This window comes from Bos indicus x Bos taurus, chromosome 3 (genome assembly GCF_003369695.1).
Source record: "Bos indicus x Bos taurus breed Angus x Brahman F1 hybrid chromosome 3, Bos_hybrid_MaternalHap_v2.0, whole genome shotgun sequence".
NCBI classification, from domain to species: Eukaryota; Metazoa; Chordata; class Mammalia; order Artiodactyla; family Bovidae; genus Bos; species Bos indicus x Bos taurus.
Window position 1 is genome coordinate 7,177,609 of NC_040078.1, and position 13,673 is coordinate 7,191,281.

Here is a 13,673-nt window from a genome sequence, read left to right on the forward strand (position 1 = left end):
GCAGAGACATTACTTTGCCAACAAAGGTCCATCTAGTCAAGGCTATGGTTTTTCCAGTGATCATGTATGGATGTGAGAGAGTTGGACTGTGAAGAATGCTGAGTGCCGAAGAATTTATGCTTTTGAACTGTGGTGTTGGAGAAGACTCTTGAGAGTCCCTTGGACTGCAAGGAGATCCAACCAGTCCATTCTGAAGGAGATCAGTGCTGGGTGTTCTTTGGAAGGAATGATGCTAAAGCTGAAACTCCAGTACTTTGGCCACCTCATGCGAAGAGTTGACTCATTGGAAAAGGCTCTGCTGCTGGGAGGGATTGGGGGCAGGAGGAGAAGGGGACAACAGAGGATGAGATGGCTGGATGGCATCACTGACTCGATGGACGTGAGTCTGAGTGAACTCCAGGAGTTGGTGATGGACAGGGAGGCCTGGCGTGCTGCGATTCATGGGGTCACAGACTCGGACACGACTGAGTGACTGAACTGCTCAGAAGCACAAGGGAGTTTATCAGCCTGTGATGATTAAACAGCAGAACTTGCTTTTAAGGAAAGATAAAGAATGGCACGGGACAAAAAATGCACATAACTATGTAGGGTTGAAAGCAAACAAAAGAAGGCAGGAAAAAATGAAACGAGAAGACACAGAGGAAGAGAAGTGGCGCGGCATCAGAACCGAAAAAATGCTGGTGCATCTGGAGACGTGGAGAGCACCAGCAATGAACGCGGAGGGAGTGACTTCTGTGAAGTGATGGAAATCAGTGTCAGGCTGCAAGGAGCTGCAGGACGGTAGGCAGTGGTGAAAACATGCTCAGAGGTTGGGAGGAAGGCGAGAGTTGACAGAAGTTGTGCCCTTGAATGGGGTTAGCAGAATGAGGGGGGCTACTTCAGGACAGTTGAAAGTATAGCCAGGGAGAGATGGGGAGCCAGCCCGTGGAAAGAGACAGAGTGGCTGGGGACAAGGGTAGGAGTGCTCATGGAGCTGAAGAAACAAGTGAAGATGGGTCTGAAACAGACAGGCAAGGGGCAGAGGGCAGCCGGCAATGGCACGAAGAAGTTCGAAGAGAAGGAGGCAATCAGAGGAGCCTCAGAGAAGACGGGTGTCACCTAAGGAGAGTGAGGATGTACCAACAGAACGGACAGGTAGTGAAAGGTTTTGGCACCTCAGCGAGCGGAATTTCTACCCGGGAGTCAAAATGGAGTGCAGAGCAGCCCTGGGGAACTAAATGAAGCCAGACAGAATGAAGGATTTTCCTTCCCTTTCTTAGTTCATAAGTGTCTCCATGCATAAAATTGGATGAGTAATTCCTACTCATGCATATGTATAAAAAGACACTGTCTGTGAAAGGTTCTGGAGCTGGAGGGAATAAAAATATCAGCTCTCCATGAAACATCACTCATGACAGGATGATGGACACTCAGACCTTTCAGATGGGCTGGCCCAGAAATGATACAAAAGAAGTTAAGTAGAGATGGATAGGCTGGGCTGCCTCTAAATTCCTGGTTATCAGTTTTCCCAGTTTAGTAGAGGCCCCTCAAGAAACTCACACAATGGGAGGCTGAAGGAGAGAACACTCATCCTTAGAAAAAATAATATGGGAAGATGCACACAGTCACCCTTGTCCTTTGTAAATCACAAATGAGAAGGACATAAGAGATAGGTATGTAACAAAAGCAAAGAACGGGCTCCGGGTCTGCTCATCACTCCCTCACCCTTCAGGACCCTTCCTATTTCAGCACCCCTCCATAATCCAGCAACAATGCAGCGAAGGGTTTGAGTTCAGGACTTGGGTGTGTGAAGGTTTGAAAGAAAGGAGCTCATAAAACAGAACTGTCGTATCTGGGAGGTCTCCATCGGATCTTGGAGGGTCAACATGGATTTTGGAGAGCCATCTGTAAGAATTCTGAGAGAGCTTTTCAGCTCCACAGAACAACAGAGTAATCAATTACTGTTCAGTCTATCTTATGTATCTATATATCCTAAACTAGGATAGTAACTAACTCCTTTTCAAAATAACACTTAAAAAACTATCTTAAATCCCTACCAGATCCTTTCCTTCTCCCTTTATAAAGGTGTTACTATCTCCTCCTTTAAAAACGTAGTTTTTCGTTTGATCTCACAGCTAAGTACCAATTCATCGTACCACGGTTCTCCTTTCTTTCACTGGCAGATTCTGCCCCAGCCTCTCTAATGACAATGCACCTGTAGAACTCACTACGAACTTCATCTCAAACACCAGCCTGTCTTCTGCCTTTACTCTCCTTTCAGAATGGATACTCTTTTCCTTCCTTTTCAAGCCTTCCGAAATGTTGCCTAGGATGTTTTCTACTTTACTGTTGTAATATACTTACTCTAATAAGAAAGTATTAAAGAAGCACTTCTCTAAGCTTCAGCACTTGACTCTCCATGTACTAGAAGATAATTCACTATCTTTTGTCTTCCATTTTTGCAGCCTAATTATGTTCCTTTGTAGGCAATATTTTTTTCTCCTCCAGATTGTTTTAAGATAGTTATCTTCCACATTCTGTAGTTTCATTACTATGAGACAATAGAGTTTTATTCCTTATTAAAAAAAAAAAAAAGAATTTTTCTTTACCTTGCTTGCAATTTGATATGCTTCCTGAATCTCAGGATATTCATCATTCCTTAATCATGTCTGGCTTGATCATTTAAACTCTTGATTGTTCACTAAGTTAAACAAGCTACATGAGGTGCTTGATTTCCCAAGAAATCCCCAAGTATCAGAGAACAGGTTTATCAATCCCTAAGAGAGAATACATTTCATTCACCTTAAAATCTAGTTTTTTGGCATCCTCCAAAATGTCCTGAATTGTGATCTATGAGTTTGAAATGATAACAGCAAAACCAAGAAGGCAACTAAATGAATGTGCTTGTTTTGAGAGGTGTACAGTACTGAGCGGAGCAGCAGATACAAAGGACAGACGCTCAGGAGACAGGCAGTTCGCCGACCTACTAATTATGTGATCATGGAAAACTTCTAATGTCTCCGAAGCTCAGTATCTTCATCTTAAGAATGGGAATGACAGATTCTACCACTCATAGCTGTTAAGACTGAGGAACACATACATCAAACCTCACCCAACTCTAGATTTAAAGGTAGGAACAATGTTTTGTTCACTGCTTGTACTAGTGATCAATTTCTTGCCCTTTCAACACATGCTCTGTGATAATGGGCAGAATTCCTTTATGTATTCACTCCTTTACCCTGAGCAGGCTGTTTGAATTTCTCTGTACAATGGAAGGACACTGCAGGAGGAATGGGCTTCTCTTGCTGGTGGTCTGTCCCAGCCACAAGCCCAGAATATAGCTCCTCAGTGAGCTCAGGTTCCCATTGTGGCTGGGTGAGTCCCACCCACCCATGAAGGTCCTGACCATGCCAAGCCCCCATCCACAACGACACCCCTACTCCCTCTGTGCGCCCACCTACCAGGTGCACTTCTCATGCACCCGGCCCCTGAGGATTGCTTCCTATTTTCCCAGCAACTGGGGACAAGCTCTGGCAGAGGCAACCCCGTGAGCCTCTCTGCCATTCAGATGGTACGTCACATCCTGCACCACAAAATGTGAGTACAAATACTCTCCTTCAGCCCTAGAGGACTCTTAGAATTGCTCTTTGCATCTTGAAGGTCCTATTTTGTTATAGCTTAGTAATTCTTCATAATCCTTCTCCTATTTAAAACACTGTGTGAGACCTGTCTCCCAGTTAGACCCAGACAAAATGCTGCTTTCCTCAGGGCCTTGCACGACGACCAGCAACACACATCAGCTCTCCACGCATTCTCTCTTCCCGCCCCAGTTAGCCTTGAATAATTTACCTGGCTTGCTCAAAATCAAAGCACAGCTCCATGTGGAGGGTCAAAACTAGAATGCACTTCCTCTAACTTCTAATCATCTCACCAACTGCTTGCATGTTAATTAATGCCATTTCTGGGGAATGACTAGAAACTCTTTGGGGATGGGGGACATTCCTGGCTTGATCCTTTATACTCAAAACTGGAGAATTACTTCCAGTCTGGCTCCTGAAAACTTCAGGTTTGATTAATTTACTTCCTCTGGTTTAAAATATATATATATTTTTACTTGTTTGACAATCTGATCCCTAATATGACGAACATAAATGTCCTAGAGACTTTTAAAATCAAATATGTAAATTCTGTCAGTGCCCAATAAATCTTAAAAGGCAGAAGACATCAAGGCAGGGAAAACAGATTCAAAAGCACAGTAACTTCCATAACAGTATAGCCACTCCAGTGCCATTTTAAAGCATTCTTTTTTAATGAGTACACCCTTTAAATCAGAAAAGGTAAAATAGGCATATTACCTAAAGAAGTGAAGATAGAGGAAAAATAAAAACATGAAATCTTCATTTTCCAGGCTTCCCCATTTTATTCAACAGTCTTATCAATGACTTGGATGAAAATATTAAAATTTCACTTAACAGAAAATGAAGAGGGACAGTTAACCCATTCAGCAAGGCTACAACTATGTATCTCAGCATTCCCTTCCCTGCAGAACCACAGTTGAGGACTGCTCACAACAGAAATTTGTGGGGCTTTAGGAGGCTGAGCAATGGCAACCTACTCCAGTACTCTTGCCTGGAAAATCCCATGGACGGAGGAGCCTGGTAGGCTGCAGTCCATGGGGTCGCTGGGAGTCCAGCACGACTAAGCGACTTCACTTTCACTTTTCACTTTCATACACTGGAGAAGGAAATGGCAACCCACTCCAGTGTTCTTGCCTGGAGAATCCCAGGGACGGGGGAGCCTGGTGGGCTGCCGTCTATGGGGTCACACAGGGTCAGACACAACTGAAGCGACTTAGCTGCGGCAGCAGCAGGAGGCTGAGACGAAGTAGCAATAATGCTCTGAATGTCATTATGCATTCGAGGCAGGAAAGGATGAACATGGAGGTACTAGTGAGCTGTGATTTGCCCTCACTCTTCAGTGCCCCGTATCTGGCTCTCCTTCATAACTACCAGCCCTGCAGAACCACAGTGAACTGAGGACTGCCATCAGGAGCTGCAACTGCAGACTCAAAGGCAGCAGCCATCAAGGGCCAATAGCCTCCCACAGACATCGGTGCCTGTCCCTGTCACGATTCCACTCTAGCACACGAAAGCTCCTAGCATCCTGCATGCTCTGACTTCTAACCCACACCAGGACTGGCTCATGACCGCCTTGGTCCTTTTCGGACCTTTTACTTCCCGGCTCCTGCCATTATTGTGTAGGTCTAAAATGTTAGTCGCTCAGTCGTGTCTAACTCTTTGAGACCCTAAGGACTGTAGCCTGCAAGCCTCCTCTGTCCATGGATTCTCCAGGCAAGAATACTGGAATAGGTTGCCATTTCCTTCTCCAGGGGATCTTCCTGACCCTAAATCCTATAACAAATCTGTCATGCCATCAGTCATAGTTACCTGCTTCCGGGATTCACAAGTATCCAGAAGTTCTAAATAATAGGTTCAAATGACATGCATCTAATTTAACAATAGTGTATATAAAGTTATGTACTTAGGCTAAAAAATAAAGCAGGAAACTTCAGAAATAAAGAAAGGGTAAAAAAAAATCTTGATTGAAAGCAATTACTGTGAATATCCTAAGGATTCTGAACAATTAAATCCACCACAATGTATGACTTAACACAGTTTGTTTAACACATGAATAAAACATATTATGATCTAATTCTTAAAAAACAAATGCAAAACTCTATATCATGAGGATAAAACTGTGTCTCTAAATTTATACTAAGATAGCATCTGGAACATTATATTAAATTCTAACATATTTTATGAAGAAATATGATGTTTTGAAATTAGGAAGTCTGGAAAAAATGTAATGAAGAATGGCTTCAGAAACTTTAGGGAAATAGGATCAATATATGTGTGGCTCCAGAGAAGAGAGCTAGGATAAATGGACAAAAATTACATAAACAAAGACATTTGCCTTCACTGAATGAAAAATGCCATAATAACAAATACTTTAGAGAAATAGAGGCATCCTGGAATGGAGGGGAAATGAACCAGATGTTCACCACAGTACTTTAACCTCTTAAAGCTCATGACTGTAAAAGTTACATGGGGTTCAAGGAGAGGGAGTAGGGAATAGGGAGTTTGTAACTAATGGGTGCAAAGTTTAGAGTTATGAAAACATCTTGGAAGCAGATAGCTGATTGCACAACACAGTCAGTGTAGTGAAGGCCACTTGTTTGTATACCTAAAAGTGGACAGAATGGCAAACTTTATGTTTATATATATATACACACATATAGACACACACATATATATATTTCATCACAATTTAAAAAATGATTCTATTATTCTATGTGAGGGAGGCGAAAGATTTAATCTGAAACTCTGACTTAATAAAAACAAAAACTCCATTACTTCATTATTACTTTTCATTACCGCAAAGTCATTTCTTTTAACTAGGAAGAGTACATTTTTACCATAAAGGAGTTTTCCTAACGTGAATGCTATGGTAATCAAAGGCATAGCAATTGTGTATTCCTCAACAATGCTACTGAATCCAACCAGAGTGGTTCCTTAAGGGCAGGAAAATAATTACACCCAAGAAAAAGCTCATTTGTAAATGTTACTATATATTATCATGATAATAAATGTTCTTATTGATGACAAAAAGGGACACACACAGTTTAGAAAAATGTCCTCTTTCATCTACCCACAGCACATAGATATATACACACATGTACAGAGATGAAAACATAATTTAATACATGAGGGAAAAAACATAGGAGGGGGAAAAATAACTAGCAAACTGGAATAGCATTAAGAAAACTCCATTCTTTTGTTCATAAACACAGGCTGCTAAATTTTGATACATCATCAAGATATCCACAAGACATCTACAACCAAAAAGTCTGCTGTATGGAGCGTTTTTTTTTTTTTTTTTTAAGGTGGGGGTTGGTCAAAGAAAAATTCACTTTAAGATTTCTTTGATGTCTTCTACTCCCCACCAAAACCCATTTTTCTTCCTAAAAAATGAATGGAAAAAGATATACCATACTAATACTAACTGGGAAGAAATCTTTGAAAAAGAACAAAGTTGGAAGACTAAGACTATCTGAGTTCAGTGATTGTTAAGCTACAGCAATCAAGACACTCTGGTACCCGTATCAAGACAGGCACTTAGATAAATGGAACAGATTAAAGAGTTCTGAAATAAACCACACAGATACGGATAACTGATTTTCAACAAAGGTACTTCAGTGGAGAAACAACAATCTCTTAAACAAATGAGCCTGGAACAACTGGACATTCATTTGCAGAGCAAAAACAAAACAAAACCGCCCCCAAATTACTTTTGATATATTCTTCACATCACTTAAAAATTGATTCAAAATAGATCATATACCTAAACATAAAAGTCTAAAATTATAATGCTTCCAGAAGAGAACACAGAAGAAAATCTTTGTGACCTTGAGTTAGCAAAGATTTTTTACAAATGACATCAAAAAGCACAAATGATATAATATGAACTTCTTCAAAAGGCACTACTGACATAAATACAACCCAGACTTGAATAAAATATTTGCAAATCATATATCCGATAAAGGACATGTATCCAAAACTTATCAGGAACCCTCAAAATTCATTAAAAAGAAAGCAAAATACCTAAATTAAAAATGGGCTAAAAGACTGGAACAGATGCTTCACAAAAGACATACAAATGGCACATGTGATAAAAAGATGCTCAACATTGTTGCTCACTAGGAAAATGCAAATTAAAACCACAATGAGACACTACATTACGCCAATATGGAGGGCTAAACCAACCGATGATACTAGATGTGGGCAGAGATGTGAAAGAACTAGTGGTACAATCGCTTTAGAAATAAGTTTGGCCGTTTCATAAAAAGTTCAACAGGGACTTCTCTGGCGGTGCAGTGGTTAAGACTCTATGCTTCCACTGCGGGGGGCGCAGGTTCTATTTCTGGTAGGGGAACTAACATCCTGGAGAAGGAAATGGAGACCCACTCCAGTACTCTTGCCTGGAAAATCCCATGGACAGAGGAGCCTGGTAGGCTACAGTCCATGGGGTCGAGAAAAGTCGGACACGACTGAGCAACTTCACTTTCACTTTTCACTTTCATGCACTGGAGAAGGAAATGGCAACCCACTCTAGTGTTCTTGCCTGGAGAATCCCAGGGATGGGAGAGCCTGGTGGGCTACCATCTATGGGGTCGCACAGGGTCAGACACATCTGAAGCAACTTAGCAGCAGGAGCAGCAGCAGCAGCAACTAAGATCCTGCATGCGCCCACAACACAGCCAGTAAATAAATAAAGAATGGTGCAGCCAAAAAATAAAGAGACATATCTTAAAAGTCACTCTGAGATTCACCAACCAAAGAGATAACCACATAAAATTCACTTTAAAAAGAAGCTCAGCATACACCTAACAAATAATCATTCTACTCCTGAGTATGCACCCAAGAAAGATAAAAACATATATCTACAGAAAGACTGTATATCAACAGTTGTAGAAGTTTTCACAGTAACAGTCAAAAACTGGAAATCACCGAAATGCCCATTAAATGTGAATGGCTAAGTAACCTGTGCGATACAGTGGGAAGCGCTCAGTGTGCTCAGTCGTATCCAACTCTTTGCGGCCTCGTGGACTGCAGCCGCCCAGGCTCCTCTGTCCGTGGAATTTTTCAGGCAAAGATACTAGAGTGGGTTACCATTTCCTACTCTGGGTGGTCTTCCCGACCCAGGAATTAAACCTGCATCTCTCGCGTCTCCTGCACTGGCAGGTGGACTCTTTACCATTAGCGCCACCTGGGAAGCCCATACAGTGGGAAACAACTTATAAAAAGGGATAAGCTACAGATACATGCCGCGGCAAGGAATTACCTTAAAATAATTATGCTAAACGGAAGAAGCCAGACCAAGAGAAAGCAGGGGTACACGTACCACTGTGTACTATGTACTTTTTATTCTATTTATACAAAACTCAAGAGAGCACAAACTCATTTCCAATAACAGAAGGGAGATGAGTAGCTGCCTGGGGACTTTGGGGAAGGAGGGAGGGAGACGGGGCAGGAAGGATGAGAGGGGAAGGATACAACGTGGCACAAGGAGACTTTGGGGGGACATATGCTTAGTGTCTTGGCTGAGGTGACAGCTCTAGAAGTCAAATGTAATATGTCAGAATTTACCCAACAATTCATGTTAAATACGCGCAACGTCTGTATGTCAATTATACCTCAATAAAGCTGCTATAAGAATAAATAAAAGCAACAGTTTATTGGGGATATGAAACTTTGGGGAAAGTTTCTTCTTTCAAACCAGGAAAAGGCAAGGCAAAGTTCATGCCCAGCACCCACACAGAGGTCACGTTTATGTGTATATAATGCCACTGTAAAAAGTAAAACCCAAGAAACTCTTCCTTTCACAAGGTGCAAATGACAAGCTTTGTCCATTCACATCCTTCAAGCCCCATTCTGACGCAACTTGTTTCTTGAAGCCTTTCCTTATCACTTAAGTAGAAAGGGATCATTCCCTCCTGTGAATCACCATAACACTTAAGTTCATTTTTGGATTATTAATTCAATACACTTATCCATCTACCCATCACACATTTACTAAATGCCTCATAGAGAACAGACACAGGCTTGGTGCTAGAAATACGAAAGTGAGTTGAACACAGCTCTTCACTGATAAGAGCTTCATAGTCTAGTGGTAAAAGATACATTTTTAAGTGGCAGTAACACATAACAATTATTTCAACAAACACAAGTATAAAAGAAACACAGAGAATGACATTCATTTTGTCAGACACACTGTCTTGTACTACAAGGATTTGCTCAGGATTCCACTTCCCTACTTCACTAAAACTTCCTAAGAACAAGGGACTTATTTTAGTCATCTACTAAATTACCTAGCACAGTACCCAGGATAAGTGTTCTAAATGCGTATATTTGTTTGAATGAATGGAAAACTCCATTTCAGTTATCTACTCTTTAATCTAGATGGCAAGGCCACCATAAATGCAGACTTCTCGGGTGAGTTCCAACCTTAATTCATTTTGTCAACCAAGGCAAGTAATTTGAGAGGAGATAAAATCAGAACTTAAATCTAGAACCCCCGTATCCCAAAGGAATAGCTAATACCCTCTCCCCAGTGGAAAAAAAAAAAAACAGGAAGGAGGAAGAGGGGGATAGGGCTCGGTCAGCAGAGACCCGGGACAGAATAATGACAGAGGTGAACCGAGAGCGGGCGTGGGTCCCAGCAGGCCCCGGCTGTGTGAATGCGTCCCCATCAGGCCCTCCTCTGGCCGGGGCACACACGGATGGCAGTCATCTAATCTCTGTAGGAACACCGGCCTCACCGTGCAAGCAATTTCTATGGACTCTATTTGTGACTTTCGGCTGCCCCAAATGAACACAGCCCCCTCATCCATACTCAGTTGCTGAAGGGGCAGAAAGGCAGAGCAGATTATCTGTGGGAAATTATAAGCATAGGGTAATGGAAAAATCCACTTCTCTCATTTTGATCAACATACGTACAATCACGAAAGTTCCGTTAAAATATAACTGATACAAAATGAAAAGGTCTCAAGTTACAACTAAAAGAGTTGGATTAAACGTCAAGCGGAAACCCTTCATAGTTCCCCTAGCGCAATTATGAGAAGAATGTTCCTCTCTAAAAGATATGGCAGATTTGCTTCTTGTACTTACATTTACAGAAACAACAAGTCTCAGGACGGGGAAGGAGAAATTTATTTTTATTTGTCTGGACATACCGCGCCGACAGATGGCTCCAAGAGATGACCGGTGGACCCTGGAGACTGGGCTCTTACCTGTAGATAGGGTCCTGCATCACCAGCATCTTGCTCTCATCCCACGTCCACTCCTTTTTCTGCAATAAAAGAAGCTGTAAATGAATAAGTTAGGCTTGTCCTCAGCTACAGAACCAGGGCACACACTGAGCTACTAATGCTTATGCAAACACATGCATTTGTTTCTGGCCTTGTTCCCTCTAAGAGGCCTGGAGTGGATTGCTCCAAATGGACAAGTGGAAAATGTCAAGTATCGGGTCGGATGTGTCTCCTTCAAGCACTTTAGGAGAGTGTCTCTCAAGGGTGCAGAGAGTAGGCAGGAGCCAAAGGGTCTCAGGGGACCACAGTCTAAATCATACTTTTGTGCAGGAGAAGCAGGGAGAACAAGAGAGGACCTGCCACAGAGACTGAATGATGCTGTCAAATCCATGTGCAACGTGGACCCCAGCCTCCCTCCCTTCAGGAGCAGAGGAAAAGGCTGAACGCAAGCCTGGCAAGCTAATTAGTACATTTATAGTCACCCAAAATAGTATATTCACCTGGCTGTGAACCTAACCTACTGTGAACACAATGGAGATGGACCCCTAAGCAGCTGGGGAAGCGGACAGGGACGGGGACAGAGGATGGTAGGGGGGAGAGGACTCTAGGGCAATACTGGGACCCCAGAGGCTTGATGAAGTCAGTGGCACCCCGCCACGTCGGGGGAAGCAGCCACCTCAAGCCCTCAGGCGCACCTGCAGTGCAGGGACAGAGAATTCTGCTCCACCTTCACCGGCCTTTGTCGGGGCAGTGCGTGCAGAACACCTGGGAGGAACACTCTCAGCTCTCCAGGGAAGAGAACATGGGGAGGGGGCTCATTACCAGCTCGCAGGGCTGAAGTCCCACACTCTTCCCAGTGGGGGAGTCTGGAGTCCCTTGTTACTCCTGGCAAGGGGAGAGGCTAGGTTGCCATTCACAGTCTGCTGGCCAGGGGTGGGGGCAGCTTTTCTGTGTTTTCCAGCTGGAAGTTTTCTGCCTTGCTATGCCTCCCCTTCCCTCCTCCGTGGGTTTGAGAGAAAGCAGGCTTTGTTGGGGTTCTGTGTCTGTTTCCACTGTCATATCTGGGTGGCAGGCTTCTTTTGACTCTGAGTCTGGGATATACGAGATGAAAACTAACCTCAGGGAACTCACAACTGCTTCGTTCCTTGCGTCCCCAGCCAGGCTGCCTTTTCTCCACCTTTTGGAATCTTACGTTTGTTTTGCAGATAATGGTCAGAGTTTTCAGCTGTACTTTAGCAGGAAGAATAGAGAAGAATGCACCCATCTGAAAAGTGGAAGTCTGGTTTGTATGTTTTTACAAAACTCCAGATGCCAGGGCTCCAACGCTTTGGAGTCATTCCTTTGACAATGGGTGTAAGCTTGTGTGAGGCCAGTAATCTTCAGCTTTAACAAACATTTCAGGTGATTATGATGTGACCCTAGGGTTGACAGCCATTCTTCGACACCAAAGAAAAGGCATAAAGTGAAATCCCTAATAGGAGAATCTCAGCATACTTCCTCTGGAGTCTTGGGCTTGGCACAGGAGGGTCTCTTGACATTCTAAAGACAGCCAGCTGATGGGGATCCCATTACACTGTCCCTGGCCAGGACCCCTTCCTGGCATTGCTCAATAAACAGCCTCTGTGAACTGAATACTGGGCAGGCTAACAAGTGAGGTTGCTCTGCTCCTGAGGGAATCCAGCTTCAGTGTGCTCACTATTAGGAAAGTCTGCTCATTACAGTCCTTGCTATTCTGTTGTCATTTTTCAAAGTTAATAGAAGAGTTAATAACTCAATGCACCAAAAAGCCCATAAAGGTCCGAGGAGCTGCCACACCCCTGCCCCTCTCAGAGGAAAGTAACCTCAAAGAGGGTTCTTTCTGAGTGTGGGTAACTTGGCTTACGCTGTATACAACTGATGAACCAGCCTTGCTAACCAGCCATGATTGATGGGGCTCAGAATCAGCAGCTGCTTGCACACGAGCAAGGCCAAGTGTCCCAGAGGAGCTGGCCAGACCTGCCCAGCCCTTGAGCTCCGTGACGAGAAGACTCGTGTGTACACACAAAGTCTCTTCAGCTGTTTCCGACTCTTTACTATGCCATGGACTGCAGCTTGCCAGGATCCTCTGTCAAAGGATTCTCCAGGCAAGAATACTGGAGTGGGTTGCCATGCCCTCCTCCAGGGGTATCTTCCCGACCCAGAGATCAAACTTGTGTCTCTTGCATCTCCTGCATTGGTTTCTTTACCACTAATGCCACCTGGGAAGCCTGAGAAGACCCAGTTCCACCCAATCAAACCCTCTCCTTGGAGACTATCAGGTCCTAGATGGAGCCTAGAGGAGCCCCCAGTAATGGTAGGTGTATATCTTTCCTCTCAGGACTGCACCCCTGAGGAAGAGGAAGCATCGTGTGCCCGCCCACATTTCCTCCTAGCCTGCTATAAGCCTCTGCTGAAGGTGATCTGGGCAAGACTCTTCCTTGCAAGTCTAAGGAATGCAACTAACCCTTTCATCAAAAGGAAAGAATAATGAGGCAAATAATACAGAATAAATTTTTTTCTTTCTCTGGAAGATCTGAAGAGAAGGACTCCCAGGACTCCCAACTCCCAGGGAACCTTATGTTATTTTATTGAGGAATATCAGAAGGGGCCACAGCAGGCAGAAAATACTTTCCTTTTTAAAGTGATATGAGTATCCATATAGAAAATCCTGGCCAAAAAATAAACAAACATCTTTTCACTTACTAATTTTCTTTTTCTGAAAATTCCATTAAAATCCACTTAAGTAAAAGTCATAAAATCCCATTATATTTCCCCTTAAAGGTCTTGTAATAATCCTTGCATTACTTGT

The 13,673-nt window shown here is 43.2% G+C and overlaps 1 protein-coding gene across 4 annotated transcripts in view; it reads right to left on the reverse strand.

Moving 5' to 3' along the window:
- C3H1orf226 (chromosome 3 C1orf226 homolog) overlaps nucleotides 1–13,673 on the reverse strand; it is a 359,296-nt gene that overhangs the window by 89,406 nt on the left and 256,217 nt on the right. For 3 of the 4 annotated variants that reach the window (XM_027527387.1, XM_027527380.1, XM_027527363.1), the window contains one exon: nucleotides 10,829–10,902. In XM_027527387.1, coding sequence (XP_027383188.1) covers nucleotides 10,829–10,902 — 74 coding nt within the window. The remainder of the gene's footprint in view (nucleotides 1–10,828; nucleotides 10,903–13,673) is intronic. The other variant, XM_027527372.1, reaches the window with a different exon arrangement.